General features: G+C 40.3%; 1 protein-coding gene across 1 annotated transcript in view; it reads left to right on the forward strand.

The window, feature by feature from the left end:
• Positions 1 to 13,496, forward strand: part of IQGAP2 (IQ motif containing GTPase activating protein 2) — a 296,704-nt gene that overhangs the window by 265,506 nt on the left and 17,702 nt on the right. The window contains exons 25-30 of the mRNA XM_059418098.1: positions 1,573 to 1,713; positions 2,072 to 2,156; positions 2,603 to 2,835; positions 5,334 to 5,466; positions 8,369 to 8,471; positions 9,343 to 9,484. Of these exons, the coding sequence (XP_059274081.1) occupies positions 1,573 to 1,713; positions 2,072 to 2,156; positions 2,603 to 2,835; positions 5,334 to 5,466; positions 8,369 to 8,471; positions 9,343 to 9,484 (837 nt within the window). The remainder of the gene's footprint in view (positions 1 to 1,572; positions 1,714 to 2,071; positions 2,157 to 2,602; positions 2,836 to 5,333; positions 5,467 to 8,368; positions 8,472 to 9,342; positions 9,485 to 13,496) is intronic.

Below are 13,496 nucleotides of genomic sequence, written 5' to 3' on the forward strand. Positions count from 1 at the left end.
TTTTCAACTTTCAGCACCATTTGATCCCCAAATTCACAACTTCTATAATTCTCTCCTTTAGTTATTCTTTGTGTGTTTCTGAACCTAGACGTGGAAATATTACAGACTTTCTCTTCACCTGATTTTTTTTTTTTTTTTAAACGGTTACCGAGTCAGTAAGTTCCCTGTGTAAGCATTAGTAAGCCGGGTAGGATGGGCTTATCCTGAGTGGTAGTTGGTAGATCTAAGCAATCTCAGCTTTTTATCTTGTGCAAAAGGGTGCCTTGTGCAATCGTTAAGATACGCACAGAGAATTATGTGGATGGTTCTCCCAGCACTGTTTGTAACAGAAAAAAGTTGGGGAAAGTCAAAATATTTAGCTGTGAGGAATTTGTTAAATAAATGTTTGTATAACACATAGTAGACTTAGTAAGTGTTTGGAATAGAGGTATAGAAATATTTTTATTGGCATGGAAAAAATGTTTGTGGTATAGTTTCCAGTTGCAGTTGGGTACGGTAAACCATTTTCAATTAAATACGTATATGTGTGTATGATATATAGATACACACACATACATGTAGGGTCTGTATGGAAAATGTGTATGTATCAACTCTATTATACCCATGTGTGTTAGGCCCACATATACAGATGTATAGTGTAGGACCTAGAAAGTTATGCACCAAGATATGAAAGATGGTTGTCTCTGGGTTGGTATTGTATTCTTGATTGTTTATATGCAATTTTTTCTGTAGTGAACGTACTGCTTTTTTGTAATTAAAAAAAAGAGTGAGGGCACCTGGGTGGCTCAGTGGGTTAAAGCCTCTGCCTTGGGCTCAGGTCTTGATCCCAGGGTTCTGGGATCAAGCCCCGCATCGGGCTCTCTGCTCCTCAGGGGGCCTGCTTCCTCCTCTTTCTCTGCCTGCCTCTCTGTCTACTTGTGATCTCTGTCTGTCAAATAAATTAAAAAAAAAGGGGGGGGGGGTGCTTGGGTGGCTCAGTGGGTTAAGCATCCAACTCTTTTTTTTTTTAAGATTTTATTTATTTGTTGGACAGAGAGACAGTGAGAGAGGGAGCACAAGCAGGGGGAGTGGGAGAGGGAGAAGCAGGCTTCCCGCTGAGCAGGGAACCCAATGTGGAACCTGATGACAGGACACTGGGATCATGACCTGAGCCGAAGGCAGATGCTTAACAACTGAGCCACCCTGGTGCCCCAGCATTCAGCTCTTGATCTCAGCTCAGGTCTTAAGCCGAGATCTTGATTTCAGGGCTCTGAGTTCAAGCCCCATGTTGGGCTCCAAGTTGGGGAAACTTCTTTAAAAAAGAGAGAATATTAGATGAGTCTATATCACTTGAGTCACCTCTTATTTTGCCAAGAGAGCCCCAAGAGAGCCTGCAGTCCCCCTCATCCACCAGTGGCAGAGGGACTGTCTGGACACATGGGACCTCCTCTCAGCTGGCAAACATTTTATCCCTGAGGTCAGTGGGTGATGTCAGCTTCACTGTACAAAGCTTGATTGTAGAAACAGCTTGGCAAGGACACAAATGCTTGTCCCTAAGCCCTCAATTAATTGAATGCCCCTGTGTGTTTTCAGCAAGCTGCCTTATGATGTGACCACTGAACAAGCTCTAACATACCCAGAAGTGAAAAACAAACTGGAGGCATCCATTGAGAACCTGAGACGGGTCACCGACAAAGTCCTCAACTCTATCATTTCTTCCCTTGATCTCCTGCCGTAAGTTGTACACGTAGCGACTTGAACTTTCTTCCCTGCAAGTTCTTGCAACACAATGGGACATAAATCCTCACAGTGGAGATAGGCGTTTTCCCTCATGCTGTTTTAACACGATTTTAAAAGTTTGCCTGCGTTTGCATTGGAAATGCATAACTGTTCTTCAAAGAGGGAGGGAACACTAAAAACAGTGCCCAGTGATGATCATCAGCGAAGGTCCTGTGATTCTGTTACCATCTCATTTTATGTTTAATTTTTTAAGAAAATTGCTCCACTGTGGTTGATGAGAACAAATGTTTTGTGTTTCTTTCTCACTTAGCCTTTTCCCATTCTTTTCTTTTGTCATCTGTTCTGCATGTAGTTATGGATTGAGGTATATAGCGAAAGTACTGAAGAATTCGATCCATGAGAAATTTCCTGATGCCACAGAAGATGAGCTATTAAAGGTAGATTTTCGAGGGTCATCTCTCCATAGCTTCTCTTGGGGGCATGAGCCAGAATAATTACCAGCATAACATTTTGTGAGATTTCTTCCCCAGTCCATATGACTGTTTATAAAAAGCTGCAGGTCTTCTGTTTTGAATGACTGTCAAGGTTATTAATGATGCTGAAATTCTTTAGAGATCTCTCACACATTATTGAGTTTCTTTGTAGGAGTGCATCTGGGGACAATGTGCTCGAATTAACCTAGGTTTCACCAAAAATAATTTTGATTAACTATATTGGTAATGTGGGACTGTTTTGACTACCTTTACAGAACTCATTTTTAGGATTCAGATCAGGAAAGGATCTTTCTTGGGAAGCAGCAATGAATATTTACTTCAATTTTTAATAGTCTAAAACCCTTGACTTGTTTCTCTTAAAAATGGTCTTTTCCTCTGCATTCCTCCAGATTGTGGGAAACCTCCTGTACTACCGGTACATGAACCCAGCTATCGTGGCTCCTGATGGCTTTGATATCATTGACATGACTGCCGGAGGTCAGATCAATCCTGACCAAAGGAGAAACTTGGGGTCAGTGGCCAAAGTCCTTCAGCATGCGGCCTCCAACAAGCTGTTTGAAGGAGAGAACGAGCATCTCTCCTCTATGAACAATTATTTATCAGAGACCTATCAAGAGTTCAGGTGAGAAGAAACATTACTTTTGGAGAAACTTGTGAGATGATAAGGAAGAGTCCTGTGTGCTCTGTACCCAGAAGTGAAGTTGGGGATGAGGATTGGGAACCTCAGGGGACGGTGTGCATTTCTTCTTCTTGCTAACATGGCGGGAAAAGAACAGGCTGGGTCCCTTCTGCCTGGGGCTCCTCATCCCACCCCTGCCCCCAGGGCTTCTGCTATCCTGAGTCATCCCCAGATATTTGATTTCTCCTGTGGACAGAATGAAACCTTTATTCTTCCTGGTGTGCTACAGGTTTCATTCTGTCCACAGGAAGATCCATTCCCCCTCAAGCTCTCCATGAAAGCACATTCAACTTGACGTTCATTTTTTTCTCTTTTTGCCATTCAGTCAGTTGGTCATAGAAATAAGACATAAATGCAGCCTCTATAACTCCTCAGTTGGAAAATTGATTTCCCACTCCTCAGTTTTTCTCTGGAAGAGTAAATTACCTGCTCACAACAGTAGTTCATGATCATTATTTTCTATTTAGAATTGTGGCCTCTTGTGAGAAAATTCCCTCCAAATCCTCTTACTACAGGAAGTTTTGGTATCTCAAGCTGCTAATTTTAGTTCTTCTCACAGAGGAAAAATGTACTACTTCTTGCATATCCTTATCTGCTACTACAGCTTCCTTTTACTTCCGTTTTTCTCAGATTATTCTTATCAAACATCTGTGGTTCCAGCTCTTCTTCAAAAAGAAACAAAACCAAAGTCCCCCCCTCTGCTTCCTCTTAAATTCATATTTTTTCCTCTCACACTTGTATTTATTCTATGTGTTCCTCAGCAACCTATTCAAAGTGTAGGAAGCCAAACTGTCAAAAAAGGGTAGAAGGACCCACTGTCACATGGAAACGTGCTCCTCTCCCATGCCAACATGGCCGCCTGCCATTTAACCTCTTTAGCCTTGGGCTGGGAAGGTAGAGGCCTTTTGGATATATAAGCCTTGGGTACCCACAGGAGATAAACCAAGGATAATTTCATGCACAGGCAAGTGAAAATTGACTGCAGGGGAGCCTGGGTGGCTCAGTCTGTTAAGTGTCTGACTCTTGATTTTGGCTCAGGTCACGACCTCAAGGAGATTCTCTCTCTCTGTACCCCCACCCCCTTCCCAGGCACGCACACTCCCTCTCTCCCTCTCTCAAATAAATAAGTCTTTTAAAAAAAAATAGATTCTCTCTCTTTCTCCTTCAGCACCTCCCCACTTGCACTCTCCCTCTTAAAAACAAAACAAAACAAAACAAAAGAGGGGCACCTGGGTGGCTCAGTCATTCAGCTCAGGTCAGGATCCCAGCATCCTGGGATGGAGCCCCGCATTGGGCTCCCTGCTTGGTGGGAAGTCTGCTTCTCCCTTTCCCACTCCCCCTGTTTGTGTTCCCTCCCTTAAAGAAAAGAAAAGAGGAAAGAAGAAAGAGAGAGGGAGAGAGGGAGGGAGGGAAGGAGGAAGAAAAAGGAAAAGAAAGTGAGAGAGAGAGAAAGGAAGGGGAGGGGGAGGGGGGAAGGAAGGAGGAAGGAAATTTACCTCCTCATAGAATGAAATACCTTCTCTGCCTATACAAGAGAACCTAAGCCTTGATCAGAGGCCCTGGCTTTCTTGAACTCCCTGTCTAAATTTGCTATTATCTGAGGAGGAGACTTTTTAGAATCTGATTACTGGGGGAATGGGACATGGTACGTATTGGTGTTTTTAGCACTAACAGGTTTTCGATCAGTCAGCCACTGTTGTTTGAATCAACTAGGAGTAGTGTAGGCTTAACTTGAATTTCAGTCACTGTGGCAACAAAAGTTCTAAAGGGTTATTAGGCCCAGGAACTTATGCCATTTAAAGGAGCACATTTGGACACCTGGATGGCTCAGTTGGTTAAGCATCTGCCTTCCGCTCAAGTCATGATCCCAGGGTCCTGTGATGGAGGTCCACATCAGGCTCCCTGCTCAGTGGGGAGTCTGCTTCTTCCTCTCCTTCTCCCTGCCTGCAATCTCTCTCAAACAAATAAATGAAATCTTTTTAAAAATAAAGTAGCACATTTGATCAATTGCTTTCCAGATTATTTTCTCTAGAAAGATTTGATTCTTAGATCAAAGACTATCCATCTTGACATTTTTGTTTAAATTTCTGGGGATCTGTTTTCAAAATAACATTTTTTGAATAACCTGCCCATAATTTGACTACATTAAGTCACTAGCAGAACGTGAGGCTAGGTTGCTCTCGCTATTCCTACTCAAGAAGCTGGGTCCAACGTATGGAAACAGGGACTCAGCCTCTAGAGTTAGGAGCCATTCTGGAAGATTCTGTAACAAGTGCCCCCCTCCTCAACACAAACACACACACACACACACACACACATACACACACACACACAGTTTGAGATGGAGAATAAAGTACTAGTCATAATTCATGATTTCCTCAGTGTTCAAGATTTACCTCAAAAATTTGAATTCTGTCTTAAGCATTTGTTTTCTTTGTTAGGAAATACTTCAAAGAAGCCTGTAATGTCCCTGAACCAGAAGAAAAGTTTAATATGGATAAATACACAGATGTGGTAACAGTCAGCAAACCAGTCATTTATATTTCAATTGAAGAAATCATCAGCACACATTCAGTAAGTGGGGTCTTAGCACGTTTCAGATGCCATTTTCTTGAAAATGCTTAGTCTCTTCTGGGCTTTCTGTAAGCATATGCTAATAATACTCATACTCAGCATCCTAAGAAACCTTCAATTATTTATTCTCTGACATATATGAATAAGATTCCTTTTCCCCAAACAAGTCACATTTACTTTTTACATGGTGCGTTTATTCCCACTAGTGCATAATAAAACTCCTCCCAAACTAGCCAAGTTTTTTCTTACATGATCTGTTGACAGAGTCAGCCTGTGAATGTGAAGATTAAGTCCTGAGCAGGGATGGGTCCTGCTATTTCCTCTACCCACCAGGGCTACACTGCCTGAACCCCCACAGTATTTCTCTTCCCCTTTGTAGAATCTTCCCAGCTTTTCCCTAAAATTCTGGGATAATGAGCATATTCTCTCTCTTCTAATGTTGGACATAAAGAGGGGGGGAAAATAGGCTGTTCAAGGTTAGGAAAGAGAGGACACTCCACCCAATATTAGCTGCCTGCAAAGAATCATTTCTATTGTTCTGGAAAACCCCATTTCTCAAAGGCAGTTTCATAGTCTGTGGTATGTCATAATGTCTCCCTCCAGAGGGCATGCAAACATCACCACCATCAGCCATGAAAGGAATATTAAGCATCTGTTGGAGTCAGGGCACTTAGCTCTGCACAAGAAAGCCTCAGATGGCTCCTTAATCATTTAAAGTAAAAAAAAAAGAGAGACTAAGTGTTGAGAGTTTCTTTGGTTTTTTGGGTTTTTGGTTTTTAAGACCAATTGGAACATATTCCCTGAAAAACCTGATTCCTAAAAGATAACCTTTCTGCAAAGTGCTTACCACCTTGCTTCTCTAAGAGAAGTCTTAGGGACATGTTAGAAAAGCACTCCAGACCTCCCAAATCAGAGCTTATACTCTACAAGAACCCAGGTTCTGAAGAGACACACTAGAGGTCAAGAAGCCCTCATTAATGGTATACCCAGTTTGGATTACACACAACTAGGAGGAAAGCATAACAAATAACACACCTCCAAATGGTCTTGTCCTGCCCATCAAAGCAGATACACTAAGAGATGACAAAATTGGCTGCTAAAATTTCAGTCCATGTTATCAAGTTCTTCCAACAAACTAAAGCTTGAACAGGTTTAGAAGAAAGATTGGATCTACTTTTGATTTCCCTCTTTCAGGGTTGGAACAAGGAAACCCTCCCCCCAACAATTGCAACAAGTTCTCTATGAGTATATTGAGTGATCTTAATCAATGGCTGGTCGGAACGGCCAGCCGAAGGAGTGAGTGGGTTGATCAAATGAAGAGGCTATACTTCTTTTCTCTATGTATAAACACTCAAAATTGTAGAACATGTCCAGCAATGCAGCATTTGCAACATTGCTCTAATGAGCGAGTGCACTCATTCATATTTGAGCAACCACCATTGTCTATTTTTATGGTAGATTATCCATCTCAAAAAAATGTCCACACACTGGCTACACATTTGTTGAGGGCAGTATCTTCCTGAAGAAGAAGTGGTAGGGAGTTCTCCTTTGGAATGAGACATTCTTTCCCAGGGATAGCAGAGAAAAAAATGTTACTGTGTTAATTTAGACTATTACTCTTTAATGAGAAATAGTCTGTTCTTTTTGTTAACAAAAATTGAAAACAGAGGATTCTGCTTTCCTGGGAAATCTAGCTTGTGACCAGCTTGGATTTTCTTCATGTGTTAGGTTGGAAGCAGATGTATAATGTGGGAGTATTGTAATTGCAGAGGAAGACTATCCTGTTTACGGTCTGTCTCAAAAGAGGAGGTGTCCCCATGTACACAGAAACTTGGCTTCAGCTCAACCCACCCAGCCTGTGACTCCCTGTCCTCTAAGGAACACAGAGACCCTCAAAATAAGCTCTTCAAAGAGACATTTTCAAAAAATGTTTATGTTCTGTAATTACCAGAATAAAGGGTCGAAGCTAGCTGCCTAAATCCTCACTCCCCAGACAGCAGCCAAATCAGCTCTCCTGTCTCTTCAGAAAACAAGAACGTAAATTTATCCTTTATTTTGTTCTGTCACTAAGGTACCTTCCTCCAAAAATATACATACTACCATTCCAGATGCCACCATGTCATTTTATCTCCTTTGTTACTTACATAATGCCTTTCTTTACTCACCTTAGATCCTTTTGGGGATTGCGTAGCAGAAGAAACACCTGGTACATCCGGTCTCAGGCCAAGGGACCATATGAGCATTTCTGTGATTCCTACCCTTGAAAGATCTTCAATGCCAGGCAGATTAAAATAGCTTAGTGGTGATTTTTTTTTTATAGCCATAGTGTTTGATTACTGCTTAATTTCTCTGTGAAGAGATACAGAAATGCACTTCCAGTTTACCCCCAGTATTAGTCAAGAGACTTCTGCCTCATTGTAGCCCTTTCCTTTCCAACTCTGACCTTTTCAGTCAAGGTGGACTAGAGCACAGGGATTAAGTGGTAGAAGGCTGCTCTGAGGCATATCTCACAAGATCTTGCTGAAAGAGGGTTTGTGGACATCTTTCACAAAGCTCCAATTTCTTCGTGTAAAGTAAGCACTTACTGCTAAGGTAATATTGAAAACTGTGTGTCCCTGTGGTCTCTAATTTCAATAAATGTCAAACTTGTAATTAAAATTCCAACAGTAGGGGCACCTGGCTGGCTCAGTCAGTAGAGCATGGGACTCTTGATCCTCAGGATCATGACTTCAAGCCCCACACTGGGCATAAAACTTACTTTAAAAAATATATAAAAATAAAAGTCCCAAACAGTATTAGAAGAACCTTATCTTGGAAAACTGGAAAGGGAACGTGTAAAAATGGTAGCACTTAAGAACTTACTTATGTTTGTGTCTCTATGTTTATTGCTGTCTCTATAAAGCTCCTGTTGGAACACCAGGAGGCAATTGCAGGTGATAAACAGGACTTGCTGAATGAACTATTGGAATCGCTAGGAGAGGTACCTAGTGTGGAGTCTTTTCTTGGTAAGAGCTTCTTCTGCCTCCTACTTCTCCTGTGGTTTGTGTTTAGTTGTTCAGTTTTCCTATTCTAGATCAAACAAGTCTTATTGCTTAACCTTACTTAAGAAGATAAATACACTAGCCCCCTCCTACATTAAGAGTTATGTAATTCGGGTGCCTGGGTGGCTCAGATGTTTAAGTGTCTGCCTTCAATGGGTCGTGATCCTGGGGTCCAGAGGTAAAGTCCCATGTTGGCCTCCCTGCTTAGTGAGAAGCCTGCTTCTCCCTCTGCCTCTGCCCTTTCTCCTTGCTCTTGCTCACTCTCTTTCATGAATAAATAAACAAAATCTTAAAAAAAAAACAAAACAGTTCTGTAATTTGTCCTAGGTTACAAAGCAATTAGATATTCTTGAAAATAAACTCTAGATGGATCAAAGGGATTAGTCAACCTGTATCATAAAGAAAAGAAATCATTAAAGAGCCAAGTTTATTACAAATTTCTTGCTGAGTTTTATAAGGATTTCTTTTATTAAGTTCTCTCTTTTAGTAATATTTTCATTTTTTGAGCTTCTGTGCTCCATGTTATTTTAAAGTTCAAATCAGAGATTTTTTGAAGGGGTGACTGGCTGGCTCAGTTGGTGGAACATGCAACTCTTGATCTTGGAGTTGTGGGTTTTAGCTCCACATTGGGAGTAGAGAATATTTCAAAGCTTTAAAAGAGAGAGATCTTAAAAGTCCCTTGCAATGTATTAGAATGTGTTTTATTTTGTTTTGTTTTATAAAGACCATTATCCCTGTACAACTGAGCCTGTCTTTCCCATAGAACCTTGATCTTGCATTGCAGATGCCAACACAATGAGTGAGTGGTAAGAATAACAATGTTTTATTTCTGCAGGGGAAGGAGCAGTTGACCCCAATGACCCCAACAAAGCAAATACACTAAATCAACTCTCAAAGATTGAGATTTCCCTCTATTTGACAAGCAAGTATGACCTAGGGGACGGCGAAGCTATAGATGGCCAAAGCCTCATGATAAAGTAAGTTTGGGGCATAACAGGCACATTGTGTCTCTGATTGCGCATCTTAAAATATGCAAATTTAAATGGGCTGTATCCCTAAATAATTCATTTTGATGTATCTAAGTATCAAAATACGTTGTTTATTCATCAAACATCTGACCAACAGGTAATGGACTACTTATCATTTAAGAAGAAACTAAATATTATAAAGCCCATCTTGTTTTTCGGTTTTCCGTGTAGCAATTTGATTCCTTTCTTTTAAGAAACAAAGTGATTCATTCTGCCTGTAAAAGTCCTGAGGTAACTAAAGGGAAATAACTGCTTCAGAGTGGTGAAAAGATTAATGAGGAAATACTCGAGACCATATTTAATGTCTGGTATCCAGTGTTGGTATAAAAGACGTATGGTAAGACCGAACACTGTCATTTGCTTTATTAACCTTCTTTCCTGTTACACTAAGCCCAGATATGTTTACCAGCTTTCATTTATACCCTAGTTTCTGCCCCCGAGGATTTACAGTGAAGCATTCATGATTTTATACTGTATTGTTTCCATCAAGGCCTCTGGATGTTCCATACCAGCCCTTTACACACAGAGAAAGAAAGAATGAGATCCATCACTATAAATCAAAACACCATAAGCCAAAACATATGCTCACCAAACAATACAGTTTTTAAGCACTTAAAAACAAAAGGATGCATAAGTCAGTTGTATTAGACTGAGGTAGAGAATGGAAGTGGAAAATGGGGCCAAAATGGAATAATTACATATTTAAATAATACTTCACACATTACTTCCAAGTTACATGTCATGAGTTCCGAGGTGGTTTTCATTTGTAACAAGAGCTTTCCTTTCTGCCCCGACAGGATTCAAACAGCCCTCACCTCCAGTTAAATTTTTTTCCAGCTGTTCATTATCATCCATTAAAATGGCGGAAAAAAACACTGTCCTTTGTTCCCACCCGAGCTTCTTCTTTTCGGTTTCCTTAGTTTGTCCTCAGATTATCTAAGGCCTGACCTGTATTCGTGTAGCAAATCTTCAGGACTTGCTCTGTGTCCATGGCCCTGGCTTGATGCTGGGGCTATCGCAGTAAGCAAGCCATTAACAGTCTCTGCCCTCTGGGGGTCTGAAGTCCGCTGATGGAAAGCAGGACAGAGGCCAAGCTGCAGGACTCTTACCCAGCCTTGCCCTCAGAAAGAGTTGAAGGCAGTTCCTTAGACGACTAAATAGCAAGTCAGGTTGAATTTGCAGAGAGACAATGCAGCGCAGGGCGGCGGAGGCAAGGGAGGAAACTGTGCAGTCTGTTCTCTGGGTTCCTAGGTGAAAGTGCCAATTATAAAGGGAACTGGAAATGCAGATTGTATGGTTCTGCCATACAAATTAAATGAGGCCAAGCAGCCTATGATCTCATACGCTTTGTCCTTAGAAGTCATGGGAGCAAATTTTCTCATATTGGTTTGATCTTTTATTTGAACATCATTTTCTAAAGGCAGTCAGCTCAAATATGTACACTAATGAATGGAAATCACAATGTGGGTCGTATAAAATGTCAAATAATCTCAGTGTCCTGTATTTATATATATATTTATACTTCTTTCTGAAGAGTCGCCATGGGTCTGTGGACTTTTGGAATTCATTTTAAAAGCAGAACCATACAAGTCAGGCCTGTTGGGCAGCCATATGTCTTAGCTGGAGAAACCTGGTCCATTGTCCTACCTGCCTCAGCCCTTGGGGGTCTCTGTCACAGCTGCAAACAAATAGTGTCTAAGTAGAGCCAGCCACTCGTTTTTTTCTTAAGTGGTAAAATGTACATAGCACAAAATTTACCATTTTAACCTTCTAAAGTGTACAATTCAGGGGCATTTAGTACATGCAGAATGTTACACAAATATCACTACTTTCTAGTCCCAAAACATTTCATCACCCCAAAAGAAAACCTCACACCCATTAAGCAGTCACTCCCTACCACCTCAGTACATCTTTCCAAGCCCTGCTCTCTAGTCCCTGGTCCCTGGTGCTTTCTGTCTCTGTGTACTTGCCTAACTGGGTATTTCATATAAATGGAATCATACACTGTGTAGCTTTTAGTGTCTGGCTTCTTTAACTCTGCATAGTATTTTTGGCTGGATAATACTCAATTGCATGGAAATACCACATTTATCCTGGACATTTAGGTTGTTTGCACCTTCTGACTATTGTGAATAGTATCACTACGCACATCAGTGTGCAAGTTTTTATTTGAACACCTGTTTTTGGTTCTTTTGGTTATAAACCTAGGAATGGAATTGCTGGGTCGTAAGGTAATATTAAGTTTAGCTGTCTAAGGTACTGCCAAACTTTCCTCACATTGGCTTTACCATTTATATGCCTACCACCAAGGTGTAAGTGTTCCAATTTTTCCACATCGTCACCAACACTTTGGTTCTGTTTTGCGTTGTTGTTATAGCCATCCTAGTGTGTATGAAGTACTATCTCATCATGGCATTGATTTGCATTTCACTGATGATTAATAACATTGAGGGTCTTTCCATGTCCTTGATAGCCATTTGTATACCCTCTTTGTAGAAATGTCTACTCAAGTTTTTTGCCTGGTTTTTTAAATTGGATTGTCTTTCCATTGCAGAGTTCTAAGCATTGCTGCTATATTCTGGATAGTAAACTCCTACCCGATTTATGATTTGCATATACTTTGACCCCTTCTGTCAGTTGTCTTTTTATTCTCTTGGTAATATCCTTTCATGCATAAAAGTTTTTTAACTTGACAAAGGACAGTTAATCAATTTTTTTGTTGTTACTTGTCCTTTTGTTGTTATGTATAAGAAATCATTGCCCAATCCAAGGTCATGAAGATATACTCCTGTTTTCTTCTAGGAGTTTTATAGTTTTTGTTTTTATATTTTACTTTTTTATTTTTATATTTTATGTTTAGGTGTATTATCCCTTTTGAGCTAATTTTTGTGTTTGGTGTAAGGCAGTAGGCCAACTTCATTTTTTTGCATGTGAATGTTCATTTGTCTTACAACCAGTTCTTAAAGACACTATTTTTCTCAAATAAATGGTCTAGGTACCCTTGTCAAAAGCCAGCTGACCACGCATGAATGCCTTTCTGGACTCTTCATTCTATTCCATCCATCTATATGTCAGTCGTTATCCTAGTCCCTCATTGCATTGATCACTGTAGCTTTGTAATAAGTTTTGAAACTGGTAAGTCCTCCAAGTTGTTCTTTTTCAGGAACACTATGGTTACTTGGAGTTCCTTGCAATTCAGTGTGAATTGTAGAATAAACTTTCTCATTTCTATAGAAAGGCTTTTGGGCAAGTGTTTGAATAATTCTTGATGATCTACTGCTTTCCTAGACCTCTGGGGTCTAGATAGCCTTCCTCTGGGCATACTTTGAGTGTAGGCAGAGCCCTTCACTAAGCACTCCAGTTGGTGGTCAGTGTGAAGTGAAAACCTGAAACAAAAATTGACCCAGTAGACTTCTGTGAAAGTGGAATTTGGGTATTGCCCAAAAGATTCAATAGAATTAGCTCCATGATATTAGTCAAACCTTACCTTCAAAGACTTTATACTTTAGGTATATATTTGAAAATCTTGCTAATAATAGATAATTATAAAATGTGTCAGTGATAGCAAGCTTAGAGACCATCTAGTCCACATCTCTATCTTTGAGGTGAGGAAATTTAAGTCTCAAATTATGGGAAGCAAGTAGCTAGTCACTGACATGCTTTAAATTCATAAGCCCTTTATCATGGATATTTCATTAATAGACACCTTAAATATTGATTTGAAAACTCTAATGTGGATGTCTTTTTTCCAAGCTAATAAACCAAATTCCGAACTCAAGCATAATGCATAGTTTTTGGAGATCTTCATTGCAGAACCAAATTTAACTAAAAACAGACAACACCTTTTAGAAGTTAATGGGAAATGGACAGTCATGGAATGCAGAACATTTGGGACATGAAAATACCTGGATTTCTCTATCAAAAACAAAACTATTCTGCTTCCTCCTTAAACAGGTTGTGT

Source organism: Mustela nigripes, chromosome 12 (assembly GCF_022355385.1).
Source record: "Mustela nigripes isolate SB6536 chromosome 12, MUSNIG.SB6536, whole genome shotgun sequence".
NCBI classification, from domain to species: domain Eukaryota; kingdom Metazoa; phylum Chordata; class Mammalia; order Carnivora; family Mustelidae; genus Mustela; species Mustela nigripes.